At 36.8% G+C, this 15,328-nt stretch overlaps 1 protein-coding gene across 8 annotated transcripts in view; it reads right to left on the bottom strand.

The window, feature by feature from the left end:
* Hivep1 (HIVEP zinc finger 1) overlaps window positions 1-15,328 on the bottom strand; it is a 149,539-nt gene that overhangs the window by 80,504 nt on the left and 53,707 nt on the right. For 2 of the 8 annotated variants that reach the window (XM_063259883.1, XM_063259884.1), the window contains exon 1: window positions 11,638-15,080. The exons of 5 other annotated variants lie outside the window; for them this stretch is intronic. In XM_063259883.1, the coding sequence (XP_063115953.1) occupies window positions 11,638-11,704 (67 nt within the window). In that variant the 5' untranslated portion in view covers window positions 11,705-15,080. Of the gene's footprint in view, window positions 1-11,637; window positions 15,100-15,328 lie in introns of those variants that run through there. One more of the 8 variants, XM_063259890.1, reaches the window with a different exon arrangement.

The raw sequence follows: 15,328 nt of genomic DNA, 5'->3' as shown, positions 1-15,328 counted from the left end.
TTTTTTAAAACTACTATTATTAAGAAAGAAGACTTAAACTAAAGTTTCATTATTATGTAAGGCAAAAATATAGAAACTAAGCATTGAGGGCTGACTGATCACAGGTGCTGCCCATCTCCAGGGGCCGCTGCACTCCTGACAGTAGCCTCTTTCCTCCCCAGACTTCCTAGCCACCATGATGACTCTACTATGACAAGCGCACCACGATAACTCCACTATAGGCTGGGAGTCAACTGAACTTGCATATCTGACACTGCTGGTTCTAGTAGAGCAATACACAATCTAAGATGAGGCTGGTTTCCTGCTGCTGGCGGCAGAGTAGAGCGAGAAGGTCCGAGCAATGGGAACACAGAATGGAGCATGGAAGCACTAAGTCTGATAATGCATACTGAATAAAAAAGAAATATGATGCCACTCTAGTGATTCTTTCATACCTTCTGAAACTTTTAAATATAATTCAATAACTGTTTTTCAGTCAAGGCAATGCTTTACATAGTATCTTTCAGATGTTTCTCTAGGGGCAACAAGATAAACAGTACTGCCTTTCAGATACTAAACCTACAGCTAATATTTATAACCTCCACCTTTGACAAACAGGTAACCCTATCCTCTTACCTAAAGAATGTTCTTGTGTTGTATAATCTTTCACAGAATCAGTAATTCTCCATGAGGGAATACGACAGCAAGCAAGGTGTACCTTGAATCACTACAGATCTAAGCAAATCCATACAGTACCTCTCACAAGTAAAAAAGGAGAGGATGGAAATTAGAAATGGGAGAAGAAAAGGAAAGAAATGGTAGAACCAACTTTCCAAAACCATTTTTAGTATGAAAAGACAGAGAAACTAGTCAGAGAAGAATGCTACCACACTCCTTCTAGAATTCTTACTGAATGAAATAGCAGTTTCAGGTAAATAATACTCACATGCTTTGTATTCTGCCTCAGACCAAGTAGACAACTAAGTCTCACAGCCTTCCCAGCTCTGAGTTAGCACACTTTCACTGAGAAGAGATCTTTTTTTAGGCCACTGTGCCCTAGGAAAGCAGACAGGAGCAGGCAACCTTAGAGTACCACCCAGGTTCCCATGGCTCAAGAGTACCCATGATGTCCTGAGCTGTAACAGTGACCACGGTGTCTCTCTGGCCAGACACAATGGCATTATGACCAAGGATGACTTTGACAGGTCCAACTCTACATTATGGTAATGATAAAGTCAAATGCCTTACAAATTAAATGTGGCTCAGCCTTAAAATGTAATCAGATCACATTACTGAGTGCAAATGTTGCTTGGACACCAAATAACTAATTTGAAACTTTTTTTATTATCCATTTATGAGTGAGGCCCAACTGCATGTGACTCTGATAATTCCTATGCAAAGAAAACTCCATTGTCAGCAAGAAAGACCTGTAGGGCATCTGTAGGGATTCTGTATATTGTGGTTCAAAGTAGTTTATTCAAGCTCTGGCCTACAGCTGATATATAGCACCTCTTCAACAGGATTCCCCACTGAGGAAAACTACACACCTGGCCTTCTACGTGCACCTCACAGAGACTCTGAAAAGCCTTCTCTCCATGTGACACTGAGCAGCTGATCAGATTCTAATTAAGAAACAAGTAAGTGCTTTCCTTCCTTGAGTGACTACCACAAGTCTATCAGACATACTATACTCATTATCTATTGTACAAGTATGGGCATCTACTATGGTTTGAATATGTTTGTCCACTCCAAAATTCATGCGTTAGGAATTTAATCCTCAATGCAAAATTAATGGGAGGTAAGGCCTGACCGGAGGGAATGGATGAATGCCACCAGGTAAGGACTCGCAGAAGTGGGTCTGCTATTCCTCGAAGTGAAGAAACAGAGACATTTGTAAAATACAGACAACTTATTTGTCATGACTCTAATGAAATGTTAAAAAAAAAAACCTATTTGGAGATCATTGGAAATTAAAACACTGACAAAATACTGATCACATTAGGAGTTCCTTTTAAGAGGAGGTTCATGAAGGTATTGTGATTACGTCAGCAGTTATTTCTTATCTTTTATATAATTAAACACATGAATAAAGTCATATACCTGCGATTAGTTTTACAACAAAATGGAAGGGCAGAAGCAGCTCAGGAGTGTGACCAGACTGGTGAGAAGGTGCTAACAAATGAAGCTGGGTAACAGGAATATGAAATTTATTTACTAGTCTACTTTTAATCATTTAAAGACTTCCATAATCAAAAGTTTTAAAAAGGAACATAAGAAGGAACACACTCTAGAATTTAAAATAAATAGTATTCACATATTATTACAATGTTACTAAGCAGATATGACCATTGGAGTGTGAAATGAATCAGGAACAGTGCATAATGGGCATGTGATAAAAGTTATTGCCCCCAAAAGGAGTGGGAGCCAATAAAAAATAAAATTTCTGAACTACCATTAGGAGTCAGGTTAGTCACACCAATACTAACGAGGGTAACAAAAACAGCAGAAAGTTATTTCTGGAACAGTTCCTTTTGATATAGTGAAGGCAGGGGTAGAGTTACAGCTCCAGAAAGTTCAGTGAATCCCTCAAAGGATGCATGTAGAGTGAAATTCAGAACAAAGGGCAAGTAAGCCAGGGGACTTCAAACACTGAACAGGAAAAAAAGGCTACCTGGAAGACTGCACTTAGCAAAATTACCCTTCAAAATGGAAGCAACACAAGGCTAATTCCACATACATGACAGCTGAGAAAACTACCAATATCATAAGCAATGCTAAAAGGGATTTAGGCTGAAGGAAAAGCGTGACAGATGAAAAAGTTTACATATACTAAGACTCAGTTAACTATGGTACAGAGCATAACCCAGCCAACAGCTGTTTTTTGAGGTCCTACATGAGTTTTCAGAATGAAAACAGAATCTTTAAGAAGTACTTGTAACAGAGATTACAGATTATATGAGGCTCTCAAAGCCTACATTATTTACTATCTGGTTCTTTACCATAAAAGGTTGGCCAACCCCTGACTTACAACAAGGCAAATATAGACTGCGTATTTCTTCAATTCTTTAAAATTAAAGAAAAAAAAACTACAAGAAAAGGCTTATAAAATACATGACAAAAAATTAACTCATTTATAAATGTCCTTAAGCTCAAGGCCATGCTAAAATGAACTCATACAACCCTCTTAGGACAATTACTTCACTAAGTCTTAAAATACCTGAAATGATTATTTTTAAGTAACACAAACTGATATAAAATAGTTGGTTCAATACCAGTCTGTCTGCTAGTAGGCCTTATAAACAGCTAGTGCATTTTCAACTACAAAAATCTTCCCACATTGTAAGCACATTTTCTGTTTCATGTTCTCATCTAGCCTGGTGAATGGATGAAGTGTGAGTGCTGATGTGAGTTCCAGAGGCTGTGGAAAGGCTCTGTGGAAAAGAACATGATAAAAGTGCAAACACAGAAGCACATGGTACTTGGGGAACAAGAGGAATGCACAGCAGAAGCAGGTGTGCAGACCGTGAGGCGACTCTACACTACGACAACTCAACGCTGAGCAGTCAGCCTGTCAAGTCATCAGTCTCATGTGGCCCCAAGGATTCCAGCTGTGAGGCTGGAAGAATGAGATCCACTGCTGTGCCCTCAAGGCAGATGACCCACTTTTACTGCTGTTTTCCACCTCGTGCGCAACTGTCACATAACAGCACAATAGCCCCCTCATGTGTGATTTCCCTTTCCCTGGTCTCAGTCACTCTTAGTCAACAGCAGTTTGAAACTACTAAATGGGAAATTCCAGAAATACTCCATAAGTTTTAAATAATCTTTGTTATAGGATATTGTTATAATGCTGTATTTTACTAGTACCAACTGCTGTTAATCTCTTACTGCATCCCAATACATCAAAGAACAAAGGAATGAAAACACACAAAAGATCTGTGAGGAATGGAAAGTCTATTTGCAGACATGACGATGAATTTGGGGCTTGGTCCAGGGCAGAAGCACCATGGACACTGACACAGCACACCATCAACAGCTTGAGACTGGACACGAAAGTCCAACTTGTGTTTCACCATGTTTTGTCACTACAGAATACTGAAAGTGCTTTGTTCTCATTATTTCAAATGCAGATGCCATCTGAAATAATGCCTATATATCACATAAATTTCCATTTTTATAAACTATACTACTTATTAATGTTGATACTATTACAGGCAAGAAAATAAAAAATCAACCTGACACTGACAAAGACAATAATCAGATGAGTGAGAATGAAAGGTAATCTAAAATCACGCCAGGTTTAAGCGGGACCAGACTCTCTAACTGGTCAGGTCACTAGAAGATATTTACCCATACTTGTATGTCTTTTATTTTCAATTTAAGTTCAAAATTGCAGAAATTTGGGTAATAACTTTTTAGAGTATGAGGATCCTAACCTTTAAATATAATAAAGGCTTATATCACTATGTTATATAAGTCAATTTTTAGGTACATGTATTCATGCTTTAAAATCAATCTTATAACAGCACAAATATTTCTAGAAAAAATGACAAGGGGAAAGAGCAGAAGAAAAGGAAAAAATACTAATTTTGCATTATATACACTTCTATAATGCTTGATATTTTAAAAATTTAAGTGCATGTATTATTCATATTGAATAAGAAACATTACTCATTTAAATACATAGATATGCAATGATACACTTGGTATGTATACATATGTATAAGGAACCTTGAATGCCTTCATTTCCTAAAAGTATGTAAGTGCTTGCTCATCTACAGGTTTAAAAAAAAGCATATTATGTACATATACATATGTAAATATGTATGCATACTCTCAGAATCTTTTTTTCAGTATTTTTCTTTAAATGGTATATTATCTATGCTTGCAAATTACTATATTTAATGCCTACTTCCTCTTTCCAAATAAAGGATATTTTAATTTTTACTAACGGGCAGTAATATCATTATAAATATTACAAAATATTACTCTTTCCATTTAATTTAGTCAAAACATTAATCAAATCTCTGAAGTCAGCTCAAAAGATAACCCTCTAATTGCTAAGAATGGTAAGTTAAAATACAAAACATTAGCTTTATTTAGGTTTATAGAAAACTAAGATGAAAACAAGGTACTAAGTCTCACAGTTTTAGTCAACTACAGAAATTATTTTTATATGGGGAATTAAAATCAAAATAAACTAAAAGCATTTTAACATGAGACTAACTTAGAGCCCAGTGGTCCCTACTCATTTTTACAGTCCCTACTACTTTGATGTCCCTAGCACAGTGGTCATCCCTTTCTTGTGAGTACTGACCCCTACTGAGCCCACCCTCCCAAGTATGAGCTCCATAAATGGGGCAGAACAGGCTGGAGTTATTCATCACTGTCCTTGCAGCAGGGGAGAGGTCCCATCACCCTGAACTGGCATCCAACAAAACTAGTAAATCCTAACTGCTTTACACAGTATCAAGCTATTCAGAAGCAGGGCAGAAGTAAATTTTCATAGCCATAAGAAAATTTTAAACTAAAAAACCAAGGTCAAAAAGATTAAAATTAGCTACCTTGTTTCAACAGTCATTATTATCCTTTCTCTACAATAAATGGCAACAGTAAACTTCCATTTATGAGAAATTTTTTTCAGTTTCACATTACAGATATGAATAGATTAAATACATAACAATTTCCAAATACTGTCTATGGTATATTTTTAAATGCAAATAATATTAATTACCAAGTAGTAAACTGCATTAAAAACAGAAAATGGTAAAAAAAAAAAAAAAAAAACAGGTAGTTAACTGTAGGATTCAAAATATTAATGGTTAATCATTAATTTAAAAAATAGCTCCTTATTACTAACACACTCAAAGATAAATTCCCTAAACTGATCTTCAAATGACTAATATATCAACAAATATGCTGATTAAAGTTCATTAAATTATACTTTAGGAAAATAAATTATTTGGGTTCCACATGCATTACTGATCAAAGCCACTAACCTAAATCAGTAATGGTGAACCTTTTAGAGAGCAGTGCCCAAACTGCAACCCAAAACCCACCTAATTATCACAAAGCACCAACACTGCAATTAAACCTGAATACTGGGATCTTTGTTTAGGAAAAAAAAAAAAACCCACACATTAACATCTTTTGTCTTAAAAGAAAAATAAATAATACACTTGATATAGGTTTACTCCTCCTGGCCTAAATAATCAACAGTTCATACATTATTTGTGCATGTGCTCCTGCATGTCTAGAGATGTATATTAAGCATATAGCATGTATCTTTGAAATACATCTACCACCGCATTATGTCCTATACATACATATGAACTGTATTTTTTTTTAACAAGGTGGGGATAGTCTTGCTATGTTGCTCAGGCTGACATGAACTTGTAGGCTCAAGCAATCCTGGCTTCAGTCAAATGGGTAGGAGGTGGTACAGGTGCATGTTCTCCATCCAGTATTGTCTTCACTACTACCTTGACATAACAGCTCATAGAAAACAGTGATAACATGAACTCCTTAACACATTTAGGTGGTTCTAAAACATGACAAAATTTACATTGCATAGAATTCCCCATCTAAATCTTCCTAAACCAAGCACCCAAAAAAATTCATATGCTTTGAGAAGTCATTACAATTGAAAAGAGCAACAGTTTAATTTCATTCACAACAGTACCGCCTGTCTAATCCCAACATTTCTAAGAATGCTGAACCAAAGTAACAGTATGGGCCTGAACTAAGCAAAACTCAAATTGGCTTTCCAGTCATTCATTAGCTATTGTCATTTTTTCTGAGGTTAACTGCATCACAGAGATCTGGCTGGGAAAACATACTAAAATACAACTGGACTTAAGACTCAAAGTGCTTTGCAGTCACAATACTGCAGACCACATGATGGATAGCTATGATGTAATTATTGTGGGTTAACTAATAGGTTCTGTATTCCCTAAACTCCCTAAGATATATATATTTAAATATATCAGAAAACAGCATCAACACATGTGCAGTTCCCTTAAACTGATGGGAGATAGCACAAGTAAACCATTTGAACCCATCATAACAATCTTTCTTCTTGGTGCCTAGGATTCAATCGCCAATGCTGCTGAAAAATAAAATATAAAAATAAAAAGGGAGAAATGCACCACTGCCTTTTGGAAGGACCCCTGCAGTGCACTATATGTATCAATGGCAGGTAGAATCTAAAAGGTTTCTATGAGCTGGATCTGTTCTTAGGAATTCATATGCACCTATTTGACCCTCACAAGAAACTTCTAGGTGGAAGGGACCCCAGTTGGTCTCCATTTTCCAGAGGCACAAAGAAGCAAACTGCCCAGAGCTCATCAGGCTGAAAGGCCCGGTGTGAACCCAGACAGGGTCCTGTTGATGCGCTATACACGCCTCTGAATTCTTTACGTACATCAGGGAATGCTGCCTAACCTGGTAATGCCCTACTTTTCGTTTTTTTTTTTTTTTTTTTTTTTTTTTTTGTCTTTTTCATTTTTATCGGTACCAGGGATTGAATTCACGACTGCCTGCTCGCAAGGCAGGCGCTTATGCCGCTGAGCTAAATCCCCAGCCCCAAATGCCCTACTTTTCATGCGTGAGCTTTAACATCACATGCTCTTGAAGTCCTGTCCTGATCCTAACTGGGACCCTTACAGTGTACATACACCAACAGCATGCCCTCTTCAATAAATACATGTAGAGTATGTACACTCTTGTTTCACATCTGTATCACTCTCCAAAATCATGAACTCCATGATCAATATCTATCATGGTCACTCCTTTACCCCAGGCCTTCACCTCAGAAATGTCTATCTAGTAATTGCAGAAAACCATTAATTTTTTGCCTTCCAAAGCATCACACATTCCATACAAACTGCAGCATTTTTATCTTGTGTCTATTCTGGCTTGTGGCCTTACTGAGTCCTCACCTTCTCCATTATGTGTGTATCTCCATCTCTGGAATAGGAAAACCGAATACAACAGCATCTGCAAAGCCCTAGGAACCCACAAAGGCTCACAGAGGGAATAAACAGACTGCAAGTGTCTCAAATACTACTCAAAGGCATCAGGATGGAAAAGTGTACTGAAAATTTCACTTTCCAGGGAAAAATAAAGCAGCCAATAACTAATCTAACCAATGAAAAGAAGTGGTATGGGTACATGTGCATACGTAGGGGAGAGGGGGAGGTCAGGATATAGATGATAAATGAGAACTTTGAGAAGCTTTAAGGACAGCAGCCTCTCTCTTTTCTTTTCTTCTCATCTTAGGCTAGACCTACACACCAAAAGCTTCAGTTCTGGCTCAAAAAAGAAGTTCCACTTTGCTTTGTTGGAACTATAAACAGACATGCTTAGATACACATAATTTCACTAACATAATTCTGTCAAAAGGAAAAGTTTTTAGCAACACTGCTGAAGTAACTGGTAATAAAAACATCTTGTAATCCTAGCATTTAATTTGCAATTACAACTCCTGGTGATTTTACCTGCTGCTGTTAACAAAAGACCAGTAAGTTCTGTTCATGATGGCTTTACTGAACTAGCCTCAGAAAACAGCCTGCCAAGGCTTCTTGCTGAGAAAAGGAGAAAGTCCATCCAGTGTCCCCACTGGCCTTGTCACAAAGAGAATCTGAAATATTGTGGCACTACATTTGCAAAATCTATGACAAATATACTGCTCCCAAAGGAAGGACACACTAATTCAAGAAGTCTGTAAACTTCAAAACTGTGACTCAAAAACAAAATAACCACTTGCTGGCCAATAAATTACTCAACACATAGATGCCTTAGAGGAGAAAGCTTTGCAACCAAGGGCAGAAGCCTAGCAAAGGACAAGCTGGGATCTAGTAGTATGCAAGGTGGCTCTTTACCAAAGCTTGAGTTGTCTCACTCCCCAACATGACATTCAATCCACACCATCAAATCATGAGGGTTTTAAGTATGGCAGGCAGAGAATGAAGATCCAAGGTTGCAATACCTCTGTGCCTAAGGTTACTAAAAAGCATAGGTGAAAGCTGCACATGGCCAAGCCGGTCCATGGCAGCTCTCAAGACTACTTCACTTCCACATCCCAAAACCTTCACTGCCTTTTATTCCTTATCAGGAAGGAATGCTCTGGAAAACCCCAAGCCTTCTGATTCCCCTCTAAAACCCTCTGCAAGTCATATTCCTTGGCCTCTGTCGAGAACATTCACCTCTTACCTGGAGCCCTGACTCAACTGTGTGACTGGCTTTTGTGTCTGCTCACAAAAGCTGACCTCTTCCCTATGTCATCCTCTCTTGGAGTATTTTTATCTTGGTTTTCTCCATCAATGTCCTCAGAACAATCTATAATCACATTATTTGCTTACTTGTTTATTGCCTATGTAATTCTCCGAATGGTTAATAGCTAGGAGTGATTTTGCTCCCCAAAGGGATATGCATAATGTCAGGAGACATTTTTGGTTGTTCCAAGTAAGACAGAAGGGCTGTAAACAGCAGCCAGTAGATGCAGGTCAGGGATTCTGCTCAGAGTCCTAGATCACACAGGCAGCTTTCACAACAAGGTATCTGACTCAAATAAATGGTCAAAAAACTAAAGAAACCCTGTTGTATATCCTTAATTATTTGACTAAATTAAAAAAGATTCAACATTACTTTAATCATGTTTTCTTTATTCTTCCTTTTATTCTATTAACTGTTTCCAAATGGCAGTAAGACATCAGGATTACTATCTTGTATTTGAACATTACAGAGAAGAACATATTTTTAGCCACAGGTCCTACCATGGGTGAGAGCTTCACATTTAGCACTATCATGGTAGTATAGATGTTCTATTGTTAAATACAAGAGAAAACTGAAGGCAGAAGAAGTGTAACTGGTTAAGTCACTTGGAAAAGAAAGAAACCTGGAATTCACCCCAAGATAGACACCTAAACAGAAAGCTTTCCTCAGTATGCCAGCCTGTGCTGTTCTTCAAATATTAACATGCAGGGAACAGCAAGGTATGGTAATTAAGGACCTGGTTTCAAACGTTCCTTCATCCCTCCCTACCTCTAGGATTCTGGAGATTACCCTCTAAACCTCAGTTTATTCATCAGTAGAAACTTCATGGGTAAGACAACAGCATCTTACAAAGTTACATAAAGAACACAAGAAATGTGTTTAGAACAGTACTTAACATATATATAGAGGGCACTCATGATATTTCACCCACAATGATCCATTAAATACTCAAGCATTTTACGCCTCCTAGCTTTTTAATTTGCATAATTGACAAAACTAATTCTAACCTCCTTGTTGAGTATGTATATCATAGAATCAATTCAGAAATTAAGAAAAATAATAAAAATGTCAATTTTCTCATCCAAACCTAGTAACTTTTTAAGTATTCATATCCTTAAATAACTTATTTAAAAGGACATAATTTATTCTTTATAATGTCTCAAATGAAATAGAATTGTTGAAAACCAAGTAAGGCTATCACCTGAGTAATAGTTTTAAACATACATATATATTGTGTATGCTTATAGTGTACATAAATTCTCCTCTATCTATTGAACAATTTCCAAAATAGTTTAACTTGAGATAGTACTTTCCAGGTAAATTCTACAATAATTTTTCATTTCTGCAAATATTTTCAGTGGAACTATGTATCACTACTGCCCATATTTTACATAAGACTCTTATTTAAAAACAAAGACTTCATTTGGCAAATTTTCATAGATTAAATTAAGCAACTAGTTATCACTGTTAAAATAAGTTACAATATGTATTAAGTAGACAATGCCTATAACATTGTAATGTACTCTTTCATCTATACAAAAGACTCTACTGCTGTTAAAGTAGTATTACCCTTATGCTCTCAAATTTCTTCAGAAAAATGAGAAATCAAATAAATTTCTTTCTATTTTGTAAATTTAATACATAATATGCTTCTGCAGGAGAAATTTTTTTTTACTTAGAAATATTTCTTTTAGTAGTAACTATTATTTTATGCTAAAATTACCAATCGCTTTTGTTTCAAAACAAAGGTGTTATCCACAATGATATCCCTAAGGAAACAAAAAATGTAAAAACTAATTATACCCACTTTACTATTTATGCCAACCCCCCAAAAAAGCCATAAAATGACTATACTACAACCTCCTCTTAACAATTTTCTGATGTAAAAATATTTCAAAATATACCAAGAGCAATGATCAAAATTCATCTAAAAACATCCAACTGATTTTCCTTTACATGTGATACAGAAAAAAATTACCACTTCCACTGTTTAATTTTCTTGTATTAGCTAGATATATAGCTCCATAACATTCATATATTAAGTATTTTGGTTAATAACACATTCATTTCTGGTTACAATTTAACCTACCATTTTAGATCTTCTGCGTGTATTAGTCACAAATTATCACAAATTATCTGACTTGATACTGATATTATTTATCTAGATGCAAACATGCCACTGAGGTGTCAGTTTCTTATTGTCATTAGGGTCGACATTTGATTTAACTGTTTAAACTCTTTCATCAAACCACATCGAGTGTAGAAAATCACACCGAAGGGTGGGAACACATACAACACTGCAATCCTTTCACTTCACAGAATTCACAGGCACTTGCAACAAACATTTCTGTCACACCAGGGGTATGTGCACAGTCACGTTACCAGCCGTGGCAGGGCAGTCATCCCCCATTATCTGTGCGTGGCGGCACACCTGAGCTCCCTGCCCCATACGTCACAGTCACATTCTGGAGCAGCTCAGGGGCTGACTGGCTCTCAGGCTGCAGTCCTGGGAGTCCTCCCCCACTACCTCTCCATGGCAACCACAGCCCCAGAGAAGCCAGTCCACCTCTTACGCAAATGAAAGGAGGCCACAAATGTCAGCAATCAAAACAGCCCCCTCTTCCTCCCTAATAATTTTCTTCTTAAAGTAACAGTAGTACATTCTTAGTTCTTATCTGTATTTGAGAATACCTTCCCAACCATTTAATGGCTGGGAAAGCAATTTAGGAAAATCAGAGTTAAAACTTCATCTGCATGAACACTTACATAACCTGACTGAGGATCCAAAGATGATTATGATTTGATGAGTTTCATTACCAACCTAGTGCCTTACAAGCATGCTTTGAATCTGGGCTTCCCAGTTAAGACATTCACTATTCCATAACTGGCAAGAGATACAAAAGAAGAGGGGAAGATCCTCTATTATCATTATCACAAAACAATTAAATAACAATCAATATGCATTATTTTTTACAGATATTCATTTATTTAAAAAGTCAGTTAATATTCTTAATTTTTTTTTCTTTTGGAACCAAATAGTCGATTTCTATTAATATCCTATAGGAAGCAAAAAATAACAAATCATCCTTCAACTGTTATTAGCTTTAGCTTGCATTTTAATTGTTTTAAATTTCGCTTCCTAGGTAGATATTTAAAGAAACAAATACAATGGCACATTTGCACGTCATATGGCTATATAGACTGGAGAGCTAATATAATCTCCACTTCTAAAATCATGGCAACAATAACTAACAGGTATACAAGTAACACATTTTAAAATATACATTTTAACCCATGGGATGCACTCAATATCAAGTTCTCTTAAACTGTCACCCAGTATGTGATCGCTGTATAAGAACGCCAATGAAACAGCATTGGAACACACTCGTTTCAATGGTTAATGAACAGTTTAAATGTGGTGGCCTTTATGTCCTCCAAAGGGTATATTCTCCCAAGGGAAAATAGAATCATTATATTTACTTGAAAAACAATCTAAGAGCATAATCATTAAATTAAAATAATACAAATACCTGGGTATACACAAATTGTACTGTCCCATAAAAGGAGCAGTTTAAAAACTGTCATCTAGTTATTCAATAATCGCTTACTAAGTACCAAAGTGCTAGCATGCGTCTGACGTTTAGGGACCTCAGAGATGAGGCATTTTCACAAAGGGCCACTTGGGCAGTGGAGTTTGTACCTCACATGGTCAAGCCTATAATGGGGAAAGCTGCCCAGAATGACTCCAGATGAATCTCAAGTAAGGTGTGGTGCTGTGCAGAGCAGGAATAGAGTAAAGAGATTCAGGCAAATTATGATAGCTAGAAAAGCACAGTATGGAAAACCACAGTGGGTCAGTATCCAGCATGTGGAGGTTCAAGTGTAAACCGCACAAGAAGAGATATGCAGGTGACTCTGGCAAGAAAAGGGATGTAGTGCCATAAAGGGAGCTAAGCCTTTATTCTGAGCACTGGGACTGAGATGGTAAGATGTTAGATAATACAACAACATAACTGGATTTAAAAGTACTCATTATGAACTGCTTTTGCTTCTAAATGTTCAGTGAGAATCGCTGGACCCATCGCATCTCTGCTTCCCACTCCCACTCCATCAAAAACTGTGTCTATGTAACTCAAACAGCTGTTAGCACAGACTGAGCTACTAAATACATGCATACCTATGTATCTATGAGGTAAATTCATCCTCTGCAAAGCTTAACAAGTCAACCCAGTGTGACTTGTGTCAAGAGACTTGGAAGCCAGTGCCAGCACTCCCATCATGGAGCTGGATGCACCAGGATGCTTTCCTATGTGCAACTGCAAACTATGAAACATGGCAAACTTACCTCCATTCCAACACTGACTATCCCAAAGTATGGTATTTGCTCAAGTGCTCTGTCTTCCAGGCTAGACTGCAAGAGCAAGAGTTCTATTTTATTCATTCTTATTTCCCTAACGTCTAGCTCCATTATTTACTCCATCAGAAACACCAAAACATATTGAATAAATGTTTGTCAGGTTCCTTTTGGCTATAAAATCAATAATTTAGTATTTTATTTATGAATCAACTTCAAGAGATCAAGGCAACTTGGGAATAGTCCTAAACTGTGACTGACATCATCAACTGCTTTCTTTAATCTTTCCACTCTGTTTCACTAAATACAGAACTAGTTGGATGCTATTTTCAAAAAACCAACCTTCACAGAATTGCCATTACAACCTTTATAAATGCAGTACAGGTGAAGGGTCACACATCATTTTCCAAACCACTGCCAAAACCCCAATCAGTGACCTTTACTCTCAAATCAAACCTCCTACTGTGTGGCAGCCTTGTGGCATTAAAAGTATTTCCACTCTAGAATCACATATTGGGTTTTGGACTCTGCAGAATGGCGAAGGAAAATATCAAAACTTCCCAAAGCCGCAGAGGTACTTTCTAAAACACAGGAACCACCAGATGAATCTAACTGCCTGGATGCCATTCTTGCCACAAGTACTAGACACGACCATTCGACATGCTGGCACATTTTACAATTAATAATATATCATAATTATTGATTGTTAGGAAAAGTCCTACAGAAATACCAACTTTCTTATGAAATTTTCTATCCACATTCTACACTATTTAGAAACAGCTGAAATGATAAGTATCAGGCTGGGGGTTTAGCTTAGTAGCACAAGTGCCTGCTTGGCAAGCACAAGGTTGCGAGTTCGATCCCCGATACCAAAAAGGAAAAAAACCACAAACAAACAAACCAAAAAAAAAAAAAAAAAAAAAAGAAAGAAAGAAAGGAAGAAAGAGAGAAAGGAAGGAAGAAAGGAAAGAAGGACAAATATTCAAGGGAGAAGCCATTGTAACCAATCCTAAACATTGAAGAAAATAACCACTAACTACCACTAACTACACTGTTCCTAAACACTAAAGAAAATATATAACGCAACTCAGAGTGAAACTCAGGAATTAGTTACCTCAGAGATTTTATCAGTGATCATCTGTGGTTACAGAAAGCAGCAGAATAACTGAAATAAATTGTTCAAATGTCTTTTATTCTAGGATTGTGGGACATGCTAATTATTACACTGAGATTATCACCTGGATCTCAGACTCCTACAAAACTATCAGGAAGAGAGCAAAGCTATTTGACTATTTGAGAAGTATCCAGAGGACATGCTGCCAACCACTCAAGTACGAGGATTCTCGTAACAAAGAAATCTATAGCTGTCCAGGTGACACGAGCTAGACTTTCAGTATCTGCTGACTTAGGAAACATATTAATAATAAAATATCCCAAAGCAGTATCTTTATAAACACATGTATATTTCATTAATCACAATATCATCTACATTCATTGATCTATTTGAAATATGAGTTATATAAAGTGGCTAAGTATCATTACCAAGCACTAGCAATCTCAAGAAAGTAAGGATAGCTTGATGTCAGGGGAAAAAATACATACATACATACATACACACACACACACACACACACACACACACACACACACACACATATATATTTCACTACACAGACATATAAAAGGAAAACAGTGATAAAAGTTTCCAAACCATTCTAA

Source organism: Cavia porcellus, unplaced genomic scaffold (genome assembly GCF_034190915.1).
Source record: "Cavia porcellus strain 051 isolate PalLab524CR breed Dunkin Hartley unplaced genomic scaffold, mCavPor4.1 scaffold_13, whole genome shotgun sequence".
In the NCBI taxonomy this organism is placed as follows: domain Eukaryota; kingdom Metazoa; phylum Chordata; class Mammalia; order Rodentia; family Caviidae; genus Cavia; species Cavia porcellus.
This window is presented reverse-complemented; position numbering and strand designations above follow the sequence as displayed.